At 42.0% G+C, this 20,008-nt stretch overlaps 1 protein-coding gene across 3 annotated transcripts in view; it reads right to left on the reverse strand.

The window, feature by feature from the left end:
• SPECC1 (sperm antigen with calponin homology and coiled-coil domains 1) overlaps window positions 1–20,008 on the reverse strand; it is a 689,067-nt gene that overhangs the window by 499,670 nt on the left and 169,389 nt on the right. For all 3 annotated transcript variants that reach the window (XM_082247576.1, XM_082247577.1, XM_082247575.1), the window contains exon 3: window positions 17,858–17,993. In XM_082247576.1, coding sequence (XP_082103702.1) covers window positions 17,858–17,993 — 136 coding nt within the window. The remainder of the gene's footprint in view (window positions 1–17,857; window positions 17,994–20,008) is intronic.

Consider the following 20,008-nt stretch of genomic DNA (forward strand, 5'->3'; position numbering starts at 1 on the left):
TGTGAATAGGCACTGCTGTGTCACACATTTCACAGAGCCTGCCTTCTTAATTACAGAGGTGCTGAGCAGAGGAGTTTCAGGAGGTGGAGTTAGTACAGGAACCATTGCTTGCGAGCAGCAAAGTACCATGGGATATTTAGTCCAAAGAAATGGAAAGTAAACAGCAGAGGAGAAGCTGCAAGGCATGCAGGGAATCCAGGAGGTTGAGGAAAGATACGGTCAGCAGACAGGAAAAACTCACAACATGAAGGATTTTTCCAGAAAAGCTTATACTGTATTGGGTTGTCAAATAAAACTATTGTTTGTATTGTTATTACAATGCTGATGTTATAGTGTATGCTGTGATCATAGAACTCCTTTACCAGACCAAAATAAGCAAACAGGAGAAGTTAATTGTTAGGTTTTATATGAGCTTTATATGAGTTGCCATAAATAAACACATGTATATAATTATATAGAAAATTGTGGAGCACATTTTATGGCCTCAGTAAAACTGTAGAAACTTAATTAAAACATTATACATTTCTAATGCTAATTTCTAAGTCCTTTGTACTACTATGGTTTCACAGTTATTATCTATAATTTCACGTTCCTGCCTATTTTCCCACAAAAACTAAAGTCAGTCGCTAGAGAAACTCTCTTATCAAATATAGCAAAACACCTGTGGCACGTGACCCAAATTGCAAGGAACACCAGCTACACACATCCAGTAACAGCAGAACAAGCGAGACAGCCATGACATGCCAAGCAGGAGTAATAGTATAATAATATTAAGCCTTTCCAAATACAGAGTGCAAAAAGCCATAGCAATCAGAGTACATATTGTACTAATCTAACCTAAGCAGCTACTTTGCATGGAATGGTGCATGGTTGGATCTTTGCCAGGTCTTTGATGTTGTTAAGGGCAGAATGAAAGGAAAATAATGTCTGCACCCCAAAACAAAATGTAAAATATTAAATTTATAGGCAAGAATGACACTTGTGTATCCTGCTCCCCTCCTGAATTCCTTGATGTGCTACGAGGCTTCCGGTCCTGAGTCCCTTTGGGTCCCAAGTAAGCCCTTGTGGCACATCTGTGCACGCGCAACTTTCCCAAAACATCTGCGCACACACATAGCAAAGAAATCCATTATGGAAGTCCCAAACCTTTGCTATTTTTGAGCAAAGAAAAACTCCTTTGCATGCACAGATGCACCAAAGGGTTCTGCAGGCCCCAAAAGCAAATGTGCCTTAATGGCAGTGCCGGAGGTGGGCTTAGCCACTAAAGAGGGAACTGAAGTTTCTCTTTTAAGTTTTGTTTTTGGGTTTATATATGCTTTAATTCTAGAATAATAAAACACAGACTTTCAATGGACATTTGCCCATGGACCTAACTCTGTGTCCCTGCCCTCAACGAGTGCTTCAAAGATGTACATGGACCGATAATGTACATGTATATGATAAGTGGATGATGCATAGAAAGTCAGCATGAAGCATTGATAATAAGGGGTGTTGGCTAGAAAATAAAATACCACCAAGATGATTGTGACACCATGGTGATCAAATCACAAAACTGAAATGCTGGATTTAGTCCTAATCTTCTACCAACTTTCATGTTGGTTCTCCTGTGCCCGGACAGAGGAAATGTTCAGTTTCTGCCAGTATACTGGAATGTCAGGAAGGTCAAAAGTGACTACTGTCGCTTCATAAATATTAATGTGTTTATGCACTGAGAGGTAACATTGTGTCTGCAGGTTGTACACTGTCATAGCCAATCAATTCTAAATACAGTTCTCTGCTTAACACCCAGAAAGCTTATAACATGTATACAAGGTCATTAGACAGCCTCCCAAGGAGTAGACAATCTCCAAACACCAGCTGTTGTGCAACAAGTCCCATGAGGTACTACAAGACTCTGACAGCTACAGGCATGACTCTCAGAGGCAGAGGCATGATGGGAGTTGTAGGAGGCAGAGGCATGATGGGGTCTGTAGTCTTATCGTAGCTGGAGTGCCGAAGTTACTCTTATACTATCATCAGTTCACCGAGCCTGTGACACAATTTTTTCCTTCTCAGTTGTCCCTCTTTTTGTAGCCTGATGTATAGAGCTAAATGTAATATTAGGGAAATAAACCTTTCTCCCAACCTCAAATATTGCAATTGTTAGTATGAAAATCCAGTATAAAAGAAAAGTGTTGGTGAAATCTGTTAAACCAATATTTTTTGCATAATAATTCATCATGGTCCATGTAATCGGTAGTCGTGTGACCTTTTGTCTACCAACCTTGTGCTACAATGAGGTTGATTTACTAAAGGAAGATATACTGTGCACTGCAAGTGCAGTTGCTCCAGATCTGAGGGGAAGCTCTAAAATTAGGAGAAGCTCTGCTGATTTCTATCATCTAATCATGTGCAAGCAAAAATGCTGTTTTTTTTATTTTTCTTGCATGCTCCCCTCAGATCTAGAGCAACTGCACTTGCAGTGTACAGACTATTTACCTTTAATAAATCAACCTCATTGTGTTCCTGTTTCCCATCTCAGAAAGTTGTGAGGTATGTTTTACAGCTAAAAAAAACATCCACCAGTGAAATACTGAATAGGTCTTGCCTTTAAATACAGATTTTGCATTTACAAGACTCTTATATTTACAATTGCATTATTATTTGTGTTTGCGTAGATGGGGGCGTTCAGGATACTTTTAGGTACATTTAGCTTGCTTTTGAGATCAATTTGAGATGCTTCTGACCTACTTCTAAGCTTCTTAAGCCCCCGTTCACACTGGACATGGCTTTGAAATCGTGCGACTTCACCTGAACTTGCATGATTTCAAAGCTGCATTGCAGTCCGACTTTGTGGGTGACTTGAAAGACATCTGTGGGGGTTCATGCACAGATGCCTATTGAAGTCGCCCCCGAAGTCGCCAAAAGTAGTGCAGGAACTACTTTTGGAAATTGGTTCGGCGTCGCAAAGTAGGGTCGCACCGTTTGGGAAGCTCCAATTGCCAGCAATAGGCTTAGTTTTGACCTGTCAAAATCGCATGTCAAATTGCGCCGATGTGAACGGGGGCTTATGCTGGTTTTGCATTTCCATTTTCTTGTATTATGAGAAAAAATTATATAAACACAATCCTTAAAGATAATAACATGCACTTAAAACACACTTGATTTTGATAGGTTCCTTTCATAAAATATTGAATTGTAACATACAGATCATTTAAATAATTATTTATAAGTACACATAAAGCAGAGCTGTTTAAACACATGACTAATTTATTTGCTTTACAAAGCAGTACATCACAAGGCAAGTTCCTGATCAAGTGCTGATCTAGGGCTACCCCCAGCAACTGGTCACAATGTTACCCCCAAGCCTCTTCACCATGGCCAAGCAGTCAAGGCCATATGACCAATGCCCTGAATGCGTTACAACCAGGGCTTTTTTTCTCAGAAAAAAGGTGCAGGAACTCAACCACTACCCCCCCCCCCCCCCAAAACCCAAAACTGGTCAACATTTCACTAACAGTGGGAGTGTCCCAAAGGGGCATCAAATCACAGAAGTACATTATGTACAGAGTGCAGAGTTCAGGAGTGGACTACACACAGAGTGCAGAGTCTGGGAGTGTGCTACGTATACAGTGCAGAGTTCAGGGGGGCGCTACACACAGAGTGCAGAGTTTGGGAGTGTGCTACGTATACAGTGCAGAGTTCAGGGGGGCGCTACACACAGAGTGCAGAGTTTGGGAGTGTGCTACGTATACAGTGCAGAGTTCAGGGGTGCGCTACACACAGAGTGCAGAGTTCAGCCTTCTTCCAAAGCTGCTTAGTTCTGCATCCTACATCCACATCTCACTTTTATCCCTCTTCTTCCCTAGTACCTCCCCTCACACTATAGATGGCGTAAACTCTCTCACTTGCAGGGAGATCATCCAGTGGGGGTGTCAGCATTCGCACTGCACCCCAGGCACCGGCATCTCCTTGGTCTCCATACTGCACTTGGAAAACACAGGAAGCCAGACTTCTGTGTTTATGAGTGATAGTGGGGAACAGGGAGCAGAGGGCCTGAGCCAAAGGTGGTAGAACTGAGTTCCACCAAGTACCAGCTGAAAAAAAACCCTGGTTACAACTGTCTTTAATTCTTATGTAGACACACACAGAATGGAGGCAAAAAGACGGGAGAAGGGTGGAAGAAAAGTTCAGACTGGATTTGGCACAGAAGAATTGGTAAACAGAAGGATATGGGTGGTAAGGTGGTAGGTGAATGTGGGCTGGATAATAACTAGAAGCTGTTGGTGACAAGCTAATGTAGGTACACCAAAGTCTCGATATAGTTTAGATTTTATATAATACATTTCCTACTTACCAATACAACTTGTGAACTTTTACTCAAAAGAGGGATTGCAAATGTTGCAACGTCGTGTTAATCTGTGTCTGATTTGGCACTTGATATAGTAAAGCTACTAATGCAACTGATTTTTAATTTTTCCACCTCAGCAATGGTTTGTGTTAATTATAATTAGTGACAGAGGAGCAAGTCCAGATGTAGACAGCCAAGGTTCTCATATTTTATTAAATAAGACAACCTCTCTGTTATAAAATTTATTTTTCTCTAGGTAAGATGGTATTGACTTTATGAAGCCATTCCTCTGGAGTTGGAGGGTGCACATTTCTGAACACGCAAACAGAAGATCTTTATTTAAATGGTGCACAAATTATTTAAAGACGAACTATAGGCAAAACTTCTTTCTTCATTTTGGATAGAGTAATGGAGGGTAATACTCCTGTCACTTTATGTTTTTCCCATCTGTGTCCCATTGGGGAGATTTACCTTCACTTCCCATCCCATAGCCAAAAACAGGACGTGACAGAAAATCCCTGCAAATTAAGGGAATTCCTTGGGGACCCCCAGGTCACCAGAACTAGTGTCCACATTGCAGGGCTGGTGCAAGGAGTTTTGTCTACTTAGGCGAAGGTGCTGCTTAAGCCACCTTATGGTAGCGACCAGCCCTGCCCCATTGGAGAATGTCCCCACTATGGTAAACAGGACAAAAAGAGAGGGTGAATCTCTCTAACAGGGACACAGACAGCAAAAAAATCTGATAGGTGTTCTAATTTTTCTCCACTCTACACAATATTTAAAAAAAAAGTTTTGCCTTTAGATATACTATCATGCCACTGTAAGCAAAATAATTTACATGTGGCTTAGGTTTTAAATGACTGCTAACTAGTCCAAAAGCTGACTTTTTGATGATAAAGAAATCTCTAAGTACCCGAAAATTTAATTTGCAGGTTAGAAAAGGCAAGGCCAGAAAACACCAATGGTATATCCCTCAACTCCTCCATCCACTTAACAGCATGGATGGATGAATCACCCCTACGGGTACTGGATTCTGATACCTGCTGCTCCAGTGACTGTCACAATGCCTGAACAGTTACTGCATCTGAATGCCTGCAGTCATTGCTCGGCCATAAACTCTACACCCGGCAGCAAGGGAAAGAGGCAGTTTTTTTCTAATTTATAGCTATCAGTCCATTACCAGTAGAATTACAATCATCATGTATAAATTTATTACCACTTGTTTACAATTATTTAGGCCAGGTTAGCACTAGAACAAAAAGGTTCTGTGTAGAGTAGCTGCACACAGGGATGTTACTTCAATCAAAGGGCTTGTACCCAAAGGCTTCAGGGATGCCCTGAACTAGCCCTGAGTAAAAAGCATAATAAACAAAACACAATTCTCCAAAAAAATGCCAGCCGTCCTCTCTGTGAGAAACAAGGTAAGAAAACCTAAATGATGCATAATGACTTAGTGGGGAGATTTATACTGGTAGGAGACCTTTATATAATTTTAGCTACGCAGTACATGCAAACTGCAGTGAAGCACCCAGAATGCTGTTCTCTACTGCCCTCTGCTGACCGTTCCATGTATTTGCTGCCTACAAAATTATATTTCTGTTGAGCCTAAAATGACAAATTATACAGCATAAATCAAAAAGGAATCTTTTTAAAGCTGAACTCTGAGGAAAGCAAAAGCCCCCCCCCCACCCCCTTATAGTGGGCCTGCCTATAGGTTAATGCTCCTTTAAGTCTAAGGTGCCAGAGAAATTATCTTTTCTTACGTGATCCTACAGGCTTCTTTCAGGCTGTAAGACTGGCGCCCATAGCCTCTTCTCCCCAGCGCTTAGGCGGTCACATGTCTTCTGACATCATCAAGTACAATGCAGAATCCATAGCCTAAATTTGGACACAAAGTGACAGTCCACAAGCTGAAGTGTACATAAAATAGGATTTTTGACTTGCCATAAAATCCATTTCTCTGATGTTCATTAACAGACACAGCTCCTGATCTTCTTAACCATTGTGTTATACTGCCCCCTACAGGAGTAGGACACTAGGCAAAAAAAAAAGTCTGGCTACGCCTATGGGCAGTCCCAGGGGGCATACTCCCTCTTTCTGCTATAGGTACTCAGTTTTGTTACAAGCAGTGTCAGAAGAATTACAACTCCACAGAGGGGTTGATGCTGTGTCTGTCAATGAACATCAAAGAAATGGATTTTACGGTAAGTCAAAAATCCCATTTTCTCTTTCGTCTATTGACGGACACAGCTCCTGATCTTCTTAACCATTGGGACGTCCCAAAGCAGTGTTAAACATGAGGGGTGGGAACAGCGAAAAAGAAATTCCAAAGGCTAACTATAGCCACCCAGGTAAACAGAGCTCAACCAAAACAACTGGAGCTCACCTGAAAAAACAATACACCCTCAAAGAGGACCAGGTCCTCTAAACAGCAGCCTGCAAAACCTTGCGGCCAAAGGAAGCATCCGCAGATACCAACACATTATCTTTATAGATTTTTGTGAAAGGTGGCTACCTTGCAAACCTGCGTCACTGACGCCTGATGACGGAAGGCCCAGGCCTTAGCAGGGAAAGGAGGAACCTGACCCTTGATGGAATAGGCCTGGATCACCGTCTGTCTGATCCATCTGGAAATGGTCCACCTTGGTTATTTTTCATTATGATTTTACCATATTATTTAGCTGTATATTGTTTATGCTCCCCTTGAACTTATTGTACCTAGGCTAACTGCCATTTTACATGTTAATAAACACATTATGTTTTATCATATGCCTTGTTTATGCTTACCTGCAAATGTATATGTACTACCATTAGAACATCATGTGTCAACTGGCCACATCTCATACAAAGTCCCACCCTTTTATTTTTGAACATTTTTATTGTTGAACACTATGTGTTCCTTATGTTCATTTCATGCTCACAATTTCCTTTGGATGTTTTGGCCTGGGACACAGGAAAGGCAACACAATGTCTTCATTCAAATGAAAATCAGAGACTACCTGAGGAAGGAACGACGGACAGGGGCGAAGAACCACCTTATCACTGTGAACCACCAAGTAAGGTAACCCTGCACACAGAGGTGAAAGCCTCCAAAAAGGCCACCTTCTGGGACAGCGTAAGAAGAGGAATCTCCCAAAGATTCTCAAAAGGAGGCTTCTGGGGGACTGAGAGCACCAAATTGAGGTGCCAAGGCGGCAACAGAGACCACACTGGAAGGATCAAGTGACTAACTCCCTGAAGAAAAGTACGCACCAAGGAGTGAGTGGCCAAGGGACGTTGAAAGAAGACCGCTAAGGCGACACCTGACCCTTGATAGTATTCAAGGCGAGTTTCTGCTCAACTCCCCCATTGAAGGAAGGTCAAGATCCAAGCCACCGAAAAAAGAGCGAGGATGAACCTCAACAGACTCACAACACGCAATGTACGTCTTCTACGTACGATGGTATATCTTCCTAGAAGTAGATTTCCTAGCTTTTAACAGCGTTGGAATCACCAACTCAGACAAACCTCTATTCATCAGCACCACTTTTTTCCAGCCCGTCGCCCATAAGTGCATCGATGGATGGATGGGACCCGGAGGGCCCCGCAGCCTCAGAGAGGGGATCAGGTGGGGAGATGTGCTCCAAAGACTCCATGAGTCACCAGGGGAACCCCCAAAAAAAGTGTAAAACACTGGTAAGGGACAACCCTCACTGCTCTGGCAGTCCACCCGGTTGCCAGCCACAGAGCACCAATCGATCCTCAGTAGAGAGGGAGGGGACCCCACTAGATGTACCACCCTGCAGAAACCAGACACCGCAGCTACCAAGAGAATCTGCGCTGCGCGAATGGGGATCAGGAAGCGAAAAGATCCAGGAGTCAGCACCAGGGGATGAGGAGGGTGCTCCCACCACCGAAATCCCCACCGAGAGGGCCCCACTGTCATGGCCGCTGCTATTTTCAAAGTAAACCACCGAAAAATTGCCGTCAGACTACACAAACATCGCCGCCGTGCATTAAGCACACAGGCTTCATGAAAATGGCATCCCTGTGCGGCACCACGAGGATCCCTAGGCCTCAGAAAATGGCACAGGCAGGAAGGGGGGCCCCCACCAGGTTAAGCCCCCCCCCCACAGCCGATCGCCCGGTCACCGGCAGCACAACCCCCCACCCCATCGCCAGCTCAGCACCCTGCCCCCACCTTAGATGGTGGACCATGCCACCCCACAGCCCCAGTGTCAGTGAAAGGGGGAACAAAGGCTCAGCAGCTATGGGATGGCAACTGCTTCTGTTCTGACGCTGATTGAGCCTCTGCTGAATCAGGGGTACTGTGTCACCACAGACAATTTCTATACGTCCTCAGAACTGTTTGAGTTCCTCCTACAACATAAGACAGATGCGTATGGGACCGTCAGAGCAAACCGGCGTGACATGCCCCCCAGCTTTGCCAACAAAAAGCTGAAGCCCGGAGAATTAGTTGCCTGGCAGAAAGGAAAAATGTTGGCACTGAGATGGCGTGACAAAAAAGATGTCTGCCTGATGAGTACCATCCATAACACCGCCACTGTCATGGTACATACAAAAGGGGGAAAAGATGTTCTGAAACCGCAACTGGTCCTGGATTATAACAACACCATGGGAGGTGTGGACAGAGCTGACCAGGCCATGACTTTCTATCCGGCAATGCGGAAACAGCAGAAAAAATATTATAAAAAAATATTCAGGCACCTCCTGGAGCAGTGTTTGTCGAATGCATTCATTCTCCTAAAAAAGAAGAGTGACAGGCCTGTGCTCCATGCGGACTTTGTGTGGAAAATTGCTGAGCCATATTTCTCAGGCACCAGACACCAACAGTAAGTAGATCCGGACGCCGTGCTGCTGGTGTTGTGAACCCCGAACGACTGACCAGTCGTCATTTTATGGACCACATTCCGCCGACGGAGAAGAAGACTGCACCCACAAGAATGCGTGTGGTGTGCTGTTCCAAGCGCGATGACACCGGACGGAAAATCAGAAAGGAAACGCGGTACTACTGACCAGACTGTGATTTTGGACTTTGCGCTGTACCCTGTTTCAAAATTTTCCACACCTGGGACGTTTATTGAAGCAGTATGACGAGTAATATTGCATCCTTTTTGGGAAAAAAAAAATATATTGCATCCTTGTTTGACAAAAAAAAAATGTCAGTGTTTTCGATTGTTATTTACTATAATTTATTGAATAAAAAGTGTTATTTTTTGGAAAAAAAAGTGTTATTATTATATTATTATTTTATAGTTATTTATTATATTATAATTTAGGATTTTGTGTTTCAAACTTTATCATACCTGGGATGTTATAAAGAAGAACGCACAGTAAAAAGAAATCATATATAAATAGTTGGTTTGGGCTGCTCATTCTCAAGAATTACATGCAAAATAATGGTACCGCTTTCAGCACCTAAAATCTGAAAGAATCATACCGCCAGGGAGGTTAATTATGGTAAGAACCCACCTTCTCTTTAGGGTGTCACCGTCACTTTTCACCGTTGGTTCACTTATTATTTTCGCTATTTGGATTTACCTTTCGGTAAGAGCCCACCCCGAGCACTTTTTATTACAGTGACAACCCATCTATTTGATTTGATGTAGAAGAGGTTTTGTTCTGATGACTCTTCCATGAAGAACATATTTGAACAAGTATCTCTTTATAGTGGAATAGTGTACCACAACTCCAGTCAAACGTGGGTTTTGAATTTATTTTTCTCACAATCCTGTGAGCTGTTCTGTCTGATATTTTTCTTTGTCTTCCAGATCTTGCTTTAACTTCCACTGTTCCTGATGACTGCCATTTCTTAATTACATTCCGAACAGAGGATATTGACATCTGAAAACGCTTTGCTATCTTCTTATAGCCTTCTCCAGCTTTGTGAGCGTCAACTATTTTAAGTTTCAATATAAAAAAGTTTCTAAAATAAACTATGGATGTCCACTAAAATGACAGTGCAGGTAGTGACTCAGTCCTCACAGTCTTTAGTCAGATATTCCCATAGATCTATTAGAGGTGAAAATAAACAACAGTCCCCTTTCCAGTTCTTCAATGACCATGAAAGTCTCATGTATTGTTAGCGATAGTAATTGGGTATATACTGCAGATACGCCAAAACTTCGTGTAGTCTGGTAGGGTCACCACAAATCTTTGAGATTGACATCACCTGGTCTTCCCAGACGATGATTGAGAACAATCCATATTGTTGACATATTATAAGAATGTCTAATCTGTAATTTGATGCCTTTTGGAGATTTTTCCATCTTTCCTTGGCTTCTTTATGCACATTAATACAAATTTGTACCTGGGGTGCCCAAACTTTCGATCACCACTGTATTGCTGCACATGATTGCACTTCATATGTAACATTATTATCATTATTATTATTATTATTATAAAGGATTTATATAGCGCTTATAGTTTGCGCAGTGTTTACAACCTGAGGGCCGATGGTACAGTTACAAAACAATTCAATACAGGAGGAATCAGAGGGCACTGTTTGCTAGAGCTTACAATCTAGGAGGAAGGGTCAAGTGATACAAAAGGTAATAATAAAGTACAGTTGTTAGGTGTGGGCAGAATAGGCTTCTCTGAGTAAGAGGGTTTTCAGGGATTGTCTAAAAGCAAACAGAGTAGAAGATAATTGCACAGATTGGGGTAGGGGGTTACATAGGATGAGAGGGGCTCTGGAAAAGTCCTGGAGGCGAACATGGGAGAAGGTGGCAAAAAAACTATGTAAAATGTAAAAATCTAATTTTTTTTTAATTTTTGGCCAATTTGTTTTCTGCTACATATGTTTGGTAAAAAAAAAAAATCACAATAAGCGTATTTTGATTGGTTTGCGCAAAAGTTATTGCGTTTACTAACTAAACAGACTTTCTGTAATTTTTAGTGTTTTTTTTTTTTTTGTCTAGTGAATATATTATCTACATGTGTCAATAGCTGCTATGGACAATACCTTTACTTTTCTTTTCCTGTATTACAACATAGGGTAAAAAGTCCCAAATCTTAACTTCAAATCATTAATTTTTGGTGCTGAGATCTCGATGTTATAGGGTTCAAGTTCAACACTAATTCTTTTATTTTGCTCATCCCTACATTACCAATAAGAAGGCCGTTATTTATATTTCCAATAGATGGCAGTGTTGTAGCTGGGTTTTAAGCTACATCGAAACCTACTAATAAAAGTGTGAAATTCAAACACTACAGCTGACCAAACACCAGCAGGTTTTCGAATGAACATTCGTATGGAAATTCATACAAAAACTCTTCGTACATTTGATGACTGTATGAACACAACAGTGCTGCAGGAGCCACTCGTGTTAGAAAGACAGAGAATGTAATCATCTATGGGCTGCCTTAGAGGTTAGTTTGCTTAAGAAAAATGTTTCATCCTGCTCCTTAGAATTTTCTCTTCACTGTGGTTGAGAATAAACCTTTTTTTTTGATCCACTAATGGTTAGAAAATCAAACAGATTCCTAAAACTAAACATTTCAACTGTAATTCTGGTGTATGGGCAGCTTTAGGGTGAATTCAGATCACTTTTGTTGCATTAACCTCCCTGGCGGTATGATTCTTTTGGATTTTAGGTGCTGAAAGCGGTACCATTATTTTAGGTGCTGAAAGCATGTAATTCTTGTGAATGAGCAGCCCAAACCAACTGTATACATTTATTATACATATTATATATATATATATATGTATGTATACATATATTATGTATACATATATTATATATATATTATATATATATATATATATATATTATATATACGTATATATATAATGTATACAGTTGGTTTGGGCTGCTCATTCACAAGAATTACGTGTGTATATATATATATATATATATATATACGTGTATATATATATATATATATATATATATATATATATATACATATATATATATATATATATACATACATATATATATATATATATATATATATATATATATATATATATACATATATATGTATATATATATATATATATATATATATAATGTGTGTATATATATATATATATATATATATATATATATATATATATATGTATATATGTATATATATATATATACATATATTTACATAAAAAGTACAGTAAAACTGCAGGAAAGGGCACTGGGGGGTAATGTAATGTGATTTTATTTTATTTTGAACGATATCAGTGTGTTTGGTGCATTTTACATTCGAATTTGCCGCCGGTTCCACCCCCCGGCGGATGTCACGTCGCCGGAGACGGAAGCCGGGGCTCGCAGACGATCGGGAGAGAGCTCCGCCGCCGCACACCGCTCGCAGTCTTCGCTGGATCCCGGAGAAAAGGTAAGTAAAACCTCCTCCAGCATCCAGCGATCTTCTTAGCGCTACCCCGAGTGTGACTCGGGGTTACCGCTTTTGGCACTAAAATCTTACCCCGAGTCACACTCGGGAATACCGCTAGGAAGGTTAAGCACACACTGATGCATGCTAAATGCACTTGAGTTTTTTTTTATTCACTGGGTTTATGTGCTTTTTTTTTTTAATGCATTGTATCGATATGTTGAATAGATCTGAGATCAGCAGGAGTCAAAATACATTATTTTTCCTTCCTTCACGTGCATTGCAGCAAGCTGTGTAGTGAGTTGCACTAAGTATTAATGCAGTATGTTCTATTTTCACCCAAAACACACCAATACATTTTTTTACTACCACTGACCTATGATACCAAGGCATTTTTTACTCCTACTGGCCATAGACTTGTCCCCAGCAGTCTAACGGACAGTTTTAGGACCCCTGTCTCCCAATCTTCTACCATTCATAATCACAGTTACATAGTTACAGTACATAGTTAGTGAGGTGAAAAAAAGACATCAGTCCATCCAGTATAACCTATGATGAGTGTGTGTGTGTGCTGTCAATAGTACATCGTATTCCTCTGTATGTTGTGGTCGTTAAGGTGCCCATTTAATTGTTTTTTAAAACTATCGATGCTCCCTGCTGATACCACAGCTTGAGGAAGAGAATTCCACATCCTTACCGCTCTGACAGTGAAGAACCCTTTACGCAATTTTTGGTTAAACCGCTTCTCTTCTAAGTTTAGTGAATGGCCACGTGTCCTTTTATATTCCCTTTTGCTGTAAAGTTTGCTCCCTATGCTAGGGCCACCTGTACAGTATTTGTACATTGATATCATATCTCTCTCAAGCGTCTCCTGTCCAGAGAGAATAAGACCAATGCTTGTAGTCTTTCCTCATAGCTGAAGTCCTCTATTCCCTTTATTATCTTTGTTGCCCTTCTCTGGACTCTATCCAGTTCCAGTAGATCTTTCCTGAGGACTCGTGCCCAGAACTGGACGGCATACTCCAGATGCGACCGGACCAGAGTCTTGTAGAGTGGGAGAATTATTGTTTTATCTCTGGAGGGAATCCCCTTTTTTATACATGCCAGTATTTTGTTGGCTTTGCTTGCAGCAGTATGGCATTGCATGCAATTGCTGAGCTTGTCGTCTACTAGGACCCCCAGGTCCTTTTCCATCTTACTGTAGATTCCCCCAAAGGCTCTCCCCCTAGTGAATAACTTGCGTTCCTATTTCTGGCACCCAAATGCATTACCCTACATTTTCCAACATTAAACCTTATTTGCCAAGTAGATGCCCACCCCATTATTTTGTTCAGGTCTTCTTGTAAGGTTTCCACATCCTGCATAGAAGTTATTGCCCTGCTTATTTTAGTATCGTCAGCAAGTTGACACACTTCTCCGAGAGACACAAGTGTTATAAAAGTAAGAAAGGAACCTTCTTTAAGCTAACAATCTAGAGAACAATCTATGAGCCAAGACAAGTTCATGTCATCTATACACCTATTAGAACTAGTTCTCAAAAATTATTACCAGAAACGCCTCATATACAGTTCCCTAAAGTCTTATGTCAGCAGATGTATTATCTCTCAATCATTACAACAGCAGATATATTGTGAAAAAAATGTTCAAACAGAGAAATAGTACTGTGATGGTAGAGAGTGGCTGTGTCACCATCAAATTTTTTTTGAGCTTGAGCAAGACAGCCCTTGCCCTTATGTCATTATCTGTCAATTGGTAATATAATCTGTGATGGGCTGAAAGAAATGTAATTTGTTCAATCACCGGGGCTTAATTGCTATTCAGTATGGTTATCTCCCAATCCATGACATGGCTGTAATGAGGTGGGAACACTTAACTCCTAATAGATGCTCCACACAAGTGGCTCAGCTAAAGCATACCATAGACGCATCCATATTCGGCTTGTTTAGCAGGGAGGCAGGATGGGTCCCAAATTGTAAAAGTGTACCTTTGATCAGGAAAGGTGGTCTTGGGGTGCACTGATTCCACATCACAGGTTCCTGTACTGCACTAAGGCATTGATATCAGCAGAATCTTCCGTGGAAGTGAATTCATGTTCTGCTTACTGGATGTTGGTGTCCATAATGCAGCCCCACTGTGGGTTATGTGATCTGGAATGTCTGGAACTGAAGCACCAAGGGATTTTCTTTTTCCAATATAGGCCATGCACACTGGACGTTTGGCCCCTTGTATGTTATCCTGGTGTTTTTGTTCAGGCAAAAGACACAGGCACACTGTCCGGCAAAGCTGCTGGCTACATGAAAAAATCTATGAGGCTATGAAGTCTGCATTCCAGACATTTGTTGCTCGGTGCATGCATACTGCCCTAAACATTAGTACCAATCTGTTCAACATCTAGCCCTGTTTAGCTTAAGCAGCTTTCAGCCTCTCATTTGGGGTTGATTTACTAAAGGCAAATAGACTGTGCACTTTACAAAGTGCAGTTGCTCCACAGCTTAGTAAATGAGGTAAAGGTTCACTTTGAAAAAAATACCCAATCACAAGCAAGGAAAACTGAAAAAGAAAGCATTTTTACTTGCACATGATTTAATGATGGAAATCAGCAAAGCTTCTGCTCATTTACTAAGCTCTGGAGCATGCACAGTCTCTTTGCCTTTAGTATATAAACCCCATAGGGGTTGATTTACTAAAGGTAAGTCGATTGTGCACTTTGCAAAGTGCAGTTGCACTCTGCAAGTGCAGTTTCTCCAGAGTTTAGTCAATGAGGTACAGCTTAAAGCGGAGTTCCGGCCTCAAAAAAAATGATTCGATAAAAATACCCCGGGACAGTCAGGGCTAGTGCATTTCAGAAATGATAGCCTCTGAACTGTCCCAGGTTGCACTTACCTTTTAGAAGAAATACTTACCTTGAAAATGTCTTGTCCAGCGCTGCCATCTCAGGTGTGGGCAGCTGAAGCCAGAGCGTCCTCTTCAGTGACGTCGGAGTCCAAGAATGCCCTGCACCGGCCCTGCTCGTCACTTCCGGTGCAGGCGCATCATCCCTGCACAGCTTCTGGGCATGCCCAGAAGCTGTTTAGCAGGGAATGACGCTCCTGCATCGGAAGTGACGAGCAGGGCCAGTGCAGGCGCATTGACTCCTGGAAGCGATGGCATTCGGCTCCCAGGAGTCAATGCAAGCAGGAAGTGACGGCGCGGGCCACGTCCGCAGAGGAAGGAAGTGGAAGGAAGGTAAGTATATTTTCTTCAAAAACAAGGTAAGTAAAGCAAAAAAATAAAATAAAATTGTGATTATCCAATTCTTTTTCAGGTTACTTAGAGCAAGCGGATGTCAAATTTTCGTTTTGAGGCTGGAACTTCACTTTCACTTTGGAAAGAATACCCAGTCACATGCAAGGAAAATAAAAAATAAAAAAACAGAATTTTTGCTTGTACATGATTGGATGGTGGAAGTCAGCAGACAGAGGCGTAACTAGAACCTTCAGGGCCCCGGTGCAAGAGACCACGAAGGGCCCCCCAGACCCCTGACAAAAATTCATGGTCATGGAGTCCAGTGTTGTCCTCCTTTCAGCAGAATGTTCTTCTTTGTGGCTGTGCTTGCACGACACCATCTTGACCATGCATGTGCAGACACGCTGCAGGTCTCTGGTGGATCCATAAGACCTGGAAGAGCCATTTGGACCCCCTGCACATTTGCAGCACCACTGCATGGCTCTGTGATGTTTGCCATGTCCTGTAGACCCTGATACGTGTCTGAGAATGTGCGAGAGCATGCTGCATATGTCATCCCTATCTAGGCAAGGATCAGAGGCGTAACTAGAACCTTCAGGGCCCCGGTGCAAGAAACCATGAAGGACCCCTGGCCAGGGCCCTTCCCTACAAGCCTGGGGCTCTTCCCACTGATCCTGGGGCTCTTTACTCTCATTGCAGGGCCCTTTATTACGGTCACAAGTTCTGCAGTGGGCCCCCTTCCTGCCACCTTGGGGCCTCCCGACGGTGGTGGAATGCCAGGGCCCAGTCACAAGTGTGACCTTTGCAATCCTGGAAGTTCACCCACTGGTGTCAGTAGTTTTTATTTTTTGGTATTTTCATTGTATTATTTTTTATCATTTTATTTTATTTTTTTACAATGTCACTGACTATGACTCTGTCCATTCAGAAAAGGAAGGAGCTGGTAAATTACATATTTACCGACCCCTTCCTGGTTCTGTATTGTGACACATCCCCTGCAGCAGCCGACAGGAGAGGGGAGGGAGCACAGTGGGGGGGGGCAGTACAGTAGGGGGGACCAGGAAAGCACACAGGGGCCCAGAGACAGCAGAACACAAGTGAACTGGATAGGAGGAGTGGCGGGGCAGCAAACAGAGGAACCAATCTCCTCCATTTTCCTCCTGCAGGTACAGGAGGAAAAAGGAGGAAAATGATTTATCTACATGCTTCCCCCGCCGCCCCTCCTATCCAGGTGTACAGGGGAGCCGCACAGGCATGGGGCCCGGTTGCAATTGCAACCCCTGCAGTTATGCCCCTGTCAGCAGAGCTTTTGCTTATTTACTAAGCTCTGGAGCAACTGCACCTGCAGAGTGCAACTACACTTTGCAAAGTGCACAGTCTATTTACCTTTAGTAAATTAACCCCATAGAGTCTTACAGGCTACCAGCAGTGGGGCTGAACGGTGCACCTGTGCCTTCTTTCATAAGAAAATGCTGGAATATCATGCATTGGGGCCTAACAGGTACGTTTTTACTCTTCAGGTCTCCACCCTTCTGCCTCCCTATTAGAACAGTGGACCTTAAAGCTTTTCAGTTTCAAACAGCTAAATACATCTCACATTTTATTTTCCATAGAAAGCATCCACAGCCTGAGTAGAAGCCTGTCCCCTGGCAGCATGTTCCAGAGAAAGATCCTTGATCTCTGTGTGAAAGCAGTCATCTCTTTGCAGAGGTCTGTCATGCCCCTGCTAAGTCAGACAGATCTGTAATCAATAAAGCTCATGCTCTCTGCTGATTAGAAAGCAGAGGTCCTTCTCTGCAGCATGCTGGCAGGGACAGGCTTTTCTACTCAGGGTGTGGCTACTTTTGTAAACATAACAAAATGTTGCAAAATATGTAATATCTTTTGAGCTTGAGTAGAGCTTAATATACAGTAATTCAGAAAAACATTGAGGAAACATTAGAGAACTTTGCAAATCCAGCATTATTTTACCTGTGGTGCTCCTGTACTTGCTCTCTGACAGCTCTGAGATGGCACCTGTAGTAATAGTCTTCTTCAGCCTGGAGGTGGTTGCAGCTGTACTGCCCCCTGGCTTTGTGAGCATGTCATCGCTGCTTGCTCTTTTCAGCTGCAACAGACAAGAGAGTGGCTATCCATAATAACACATTTGTCATATGTGAAAAATGGTCACATTGCAGGGCAAATCAAGCAATGAAGAAAACACTTTTATTTCAATCTATGTTGCCATTGATGAAAAAATTGTTCATGTAAAATCAGCAGTTAGTAAACCTATTATCAAGCAGGACACATGAAAAGCCTTTGATGAAAGCTGCCATTCTCCTACAACAGCTGACCTTCAAACCAGGTAATCCATTTACTTTCTTTTCTGTTGTTCACCTTTAAAGAAGATTTTATTATTGATTTGGTGAATAAGGTTTGGAGTTTCGGTAATGTAGGATGTAAAACTCCCTCTATCTTTAACCACTTTAAGACCGGAGGATTTTCCTGCTTAATGACCAGACCACTTTTTTCAACTTGGCACTGCGCGATTTTAACTGACAATTGCGCGGTCATGCAATGCTGTACCCAAACGAAATTTACGTCCTTTTTCCCCCACAAACAGAGCTTTCTTTTGGTGGTATTTGATCACCTCTATGCATTTTATTTTTTGCGATATTAATAAAAAAATAGCGAAAATTTTGCAAAGAATCAACATTTTCTACTTTGACAGTTAAAAAATATCGAATATATTCAATTTTTGTCATATATTTAGGCCAAAATATATTTAGCTACATGTCTTTGACAAAAAAATTCTCAATGAGCGTATTTTTAACCACTTTAAGACCGGGAGATTTTACCCCCTTCCTGACCAGGCCATATTTTGCGATTCGGCACTGCGTTACTTTAACGGACAATTGCGTGGTCGTGCGACACTGTACCCAAATTAAATTTACGTGCCTTTTCTCCCCACAAATAGAGCTTTCTTTTGGTGGTGTTTGATCACCTGTGCGATTTTTCATTTTTGAGAAAAAGAGCGATAATTTTGAAAAAAAAAAAAACAATATTTTTCACATTCTGATATATAACATTCCCCAAAAAAAAATTACAAATCAAATTTTTTTAACATTTTAGGCCAATTTGTTTTCTGCTACGTATTTTTGGTAAAAAAAATCTCAATAAGCGTATATTAATTGCTTTGCACAAAAGTTACTAACTAAGGGAAAGATTTGTCATTTTTATTGTTTTTTTTTTACTAGTAATGGCGGCGATCTGCGATTTTTTGCTGGACTGCGACATTGTGGCGGACAGATCGGACCCCTGACATTTTTGACACTTTTGGGGGAACCAGTGACATTACTACAGTAATCAGTGCTAAAAATATGCACTGTTACTGTAAAAATGACACTGGCAGGGAAAGGGTTAACACTGTTGGTGATCAAGGGGTTAAATGTATGCCTCATGCTTACTGACGTGTGTGGGGGGAGGGGGTTGTGTGACACAGACACAGATCGCAGGTTCAGCTATGCTGAATCCTGTGATCTCTCCCTGTCTGTCACAGAGAAGATCTGCCCGCTTTGTTTACACAAGCGGGCGGATTTTCTCAGTCTTTCCCCGACGATCGGGGAAGAGAGACGGTGATCACCGCCTCTCCTCCCCTGGACCGACTCCCGCTGTGTCTAAACACAGCGGGAGCGAGGCTCAGGCGGCCGAGACAGCAGGGAATCAAGTGACATAGGTCTAAGTCGATAGACCCAGGGCTGAGACCTTGCTGCAGTAGCAGCAACGTGAGCGGTACGGAAGTGGTTAAAGACAGCCTTGGGATCAATTTGAATAAGGTTTCATGGATCATCTTCACCTCTCTCTTTTCTATATACCTAAAGTATATGTGAACACTCACCTTGTAAAACAATCCATTATATTTCAAATAGAAATGAAAGGCATAACATTTTTTTCCCCTTTTTATAGGTGGTCACATACCTTCTGTTCTCAGCTGCATACAGAGCTCAAAGAGCTGGGGGAGAAAAAAGAGCAGCACACTAATCTTCCCTATGAAGGGGGGGAGGGGCATGTCAGCACCAGTCTAATCATTGGAGGAGAGCAGGCTGATTTTCCAGCACAACCAGAAAACTGGTGTTCAGTTTT

Source organism: Pelophylax lessonae (genome assembly GCF_965119305.1).
Source record: "Pelophylax lessonae genome assembly, chromosome: 2".
NCBI lineage: Eukaryota > Metazoa > Chordata > Amphibia > Anura > Ranidae > Pelophylax > Pelophylax lessonae.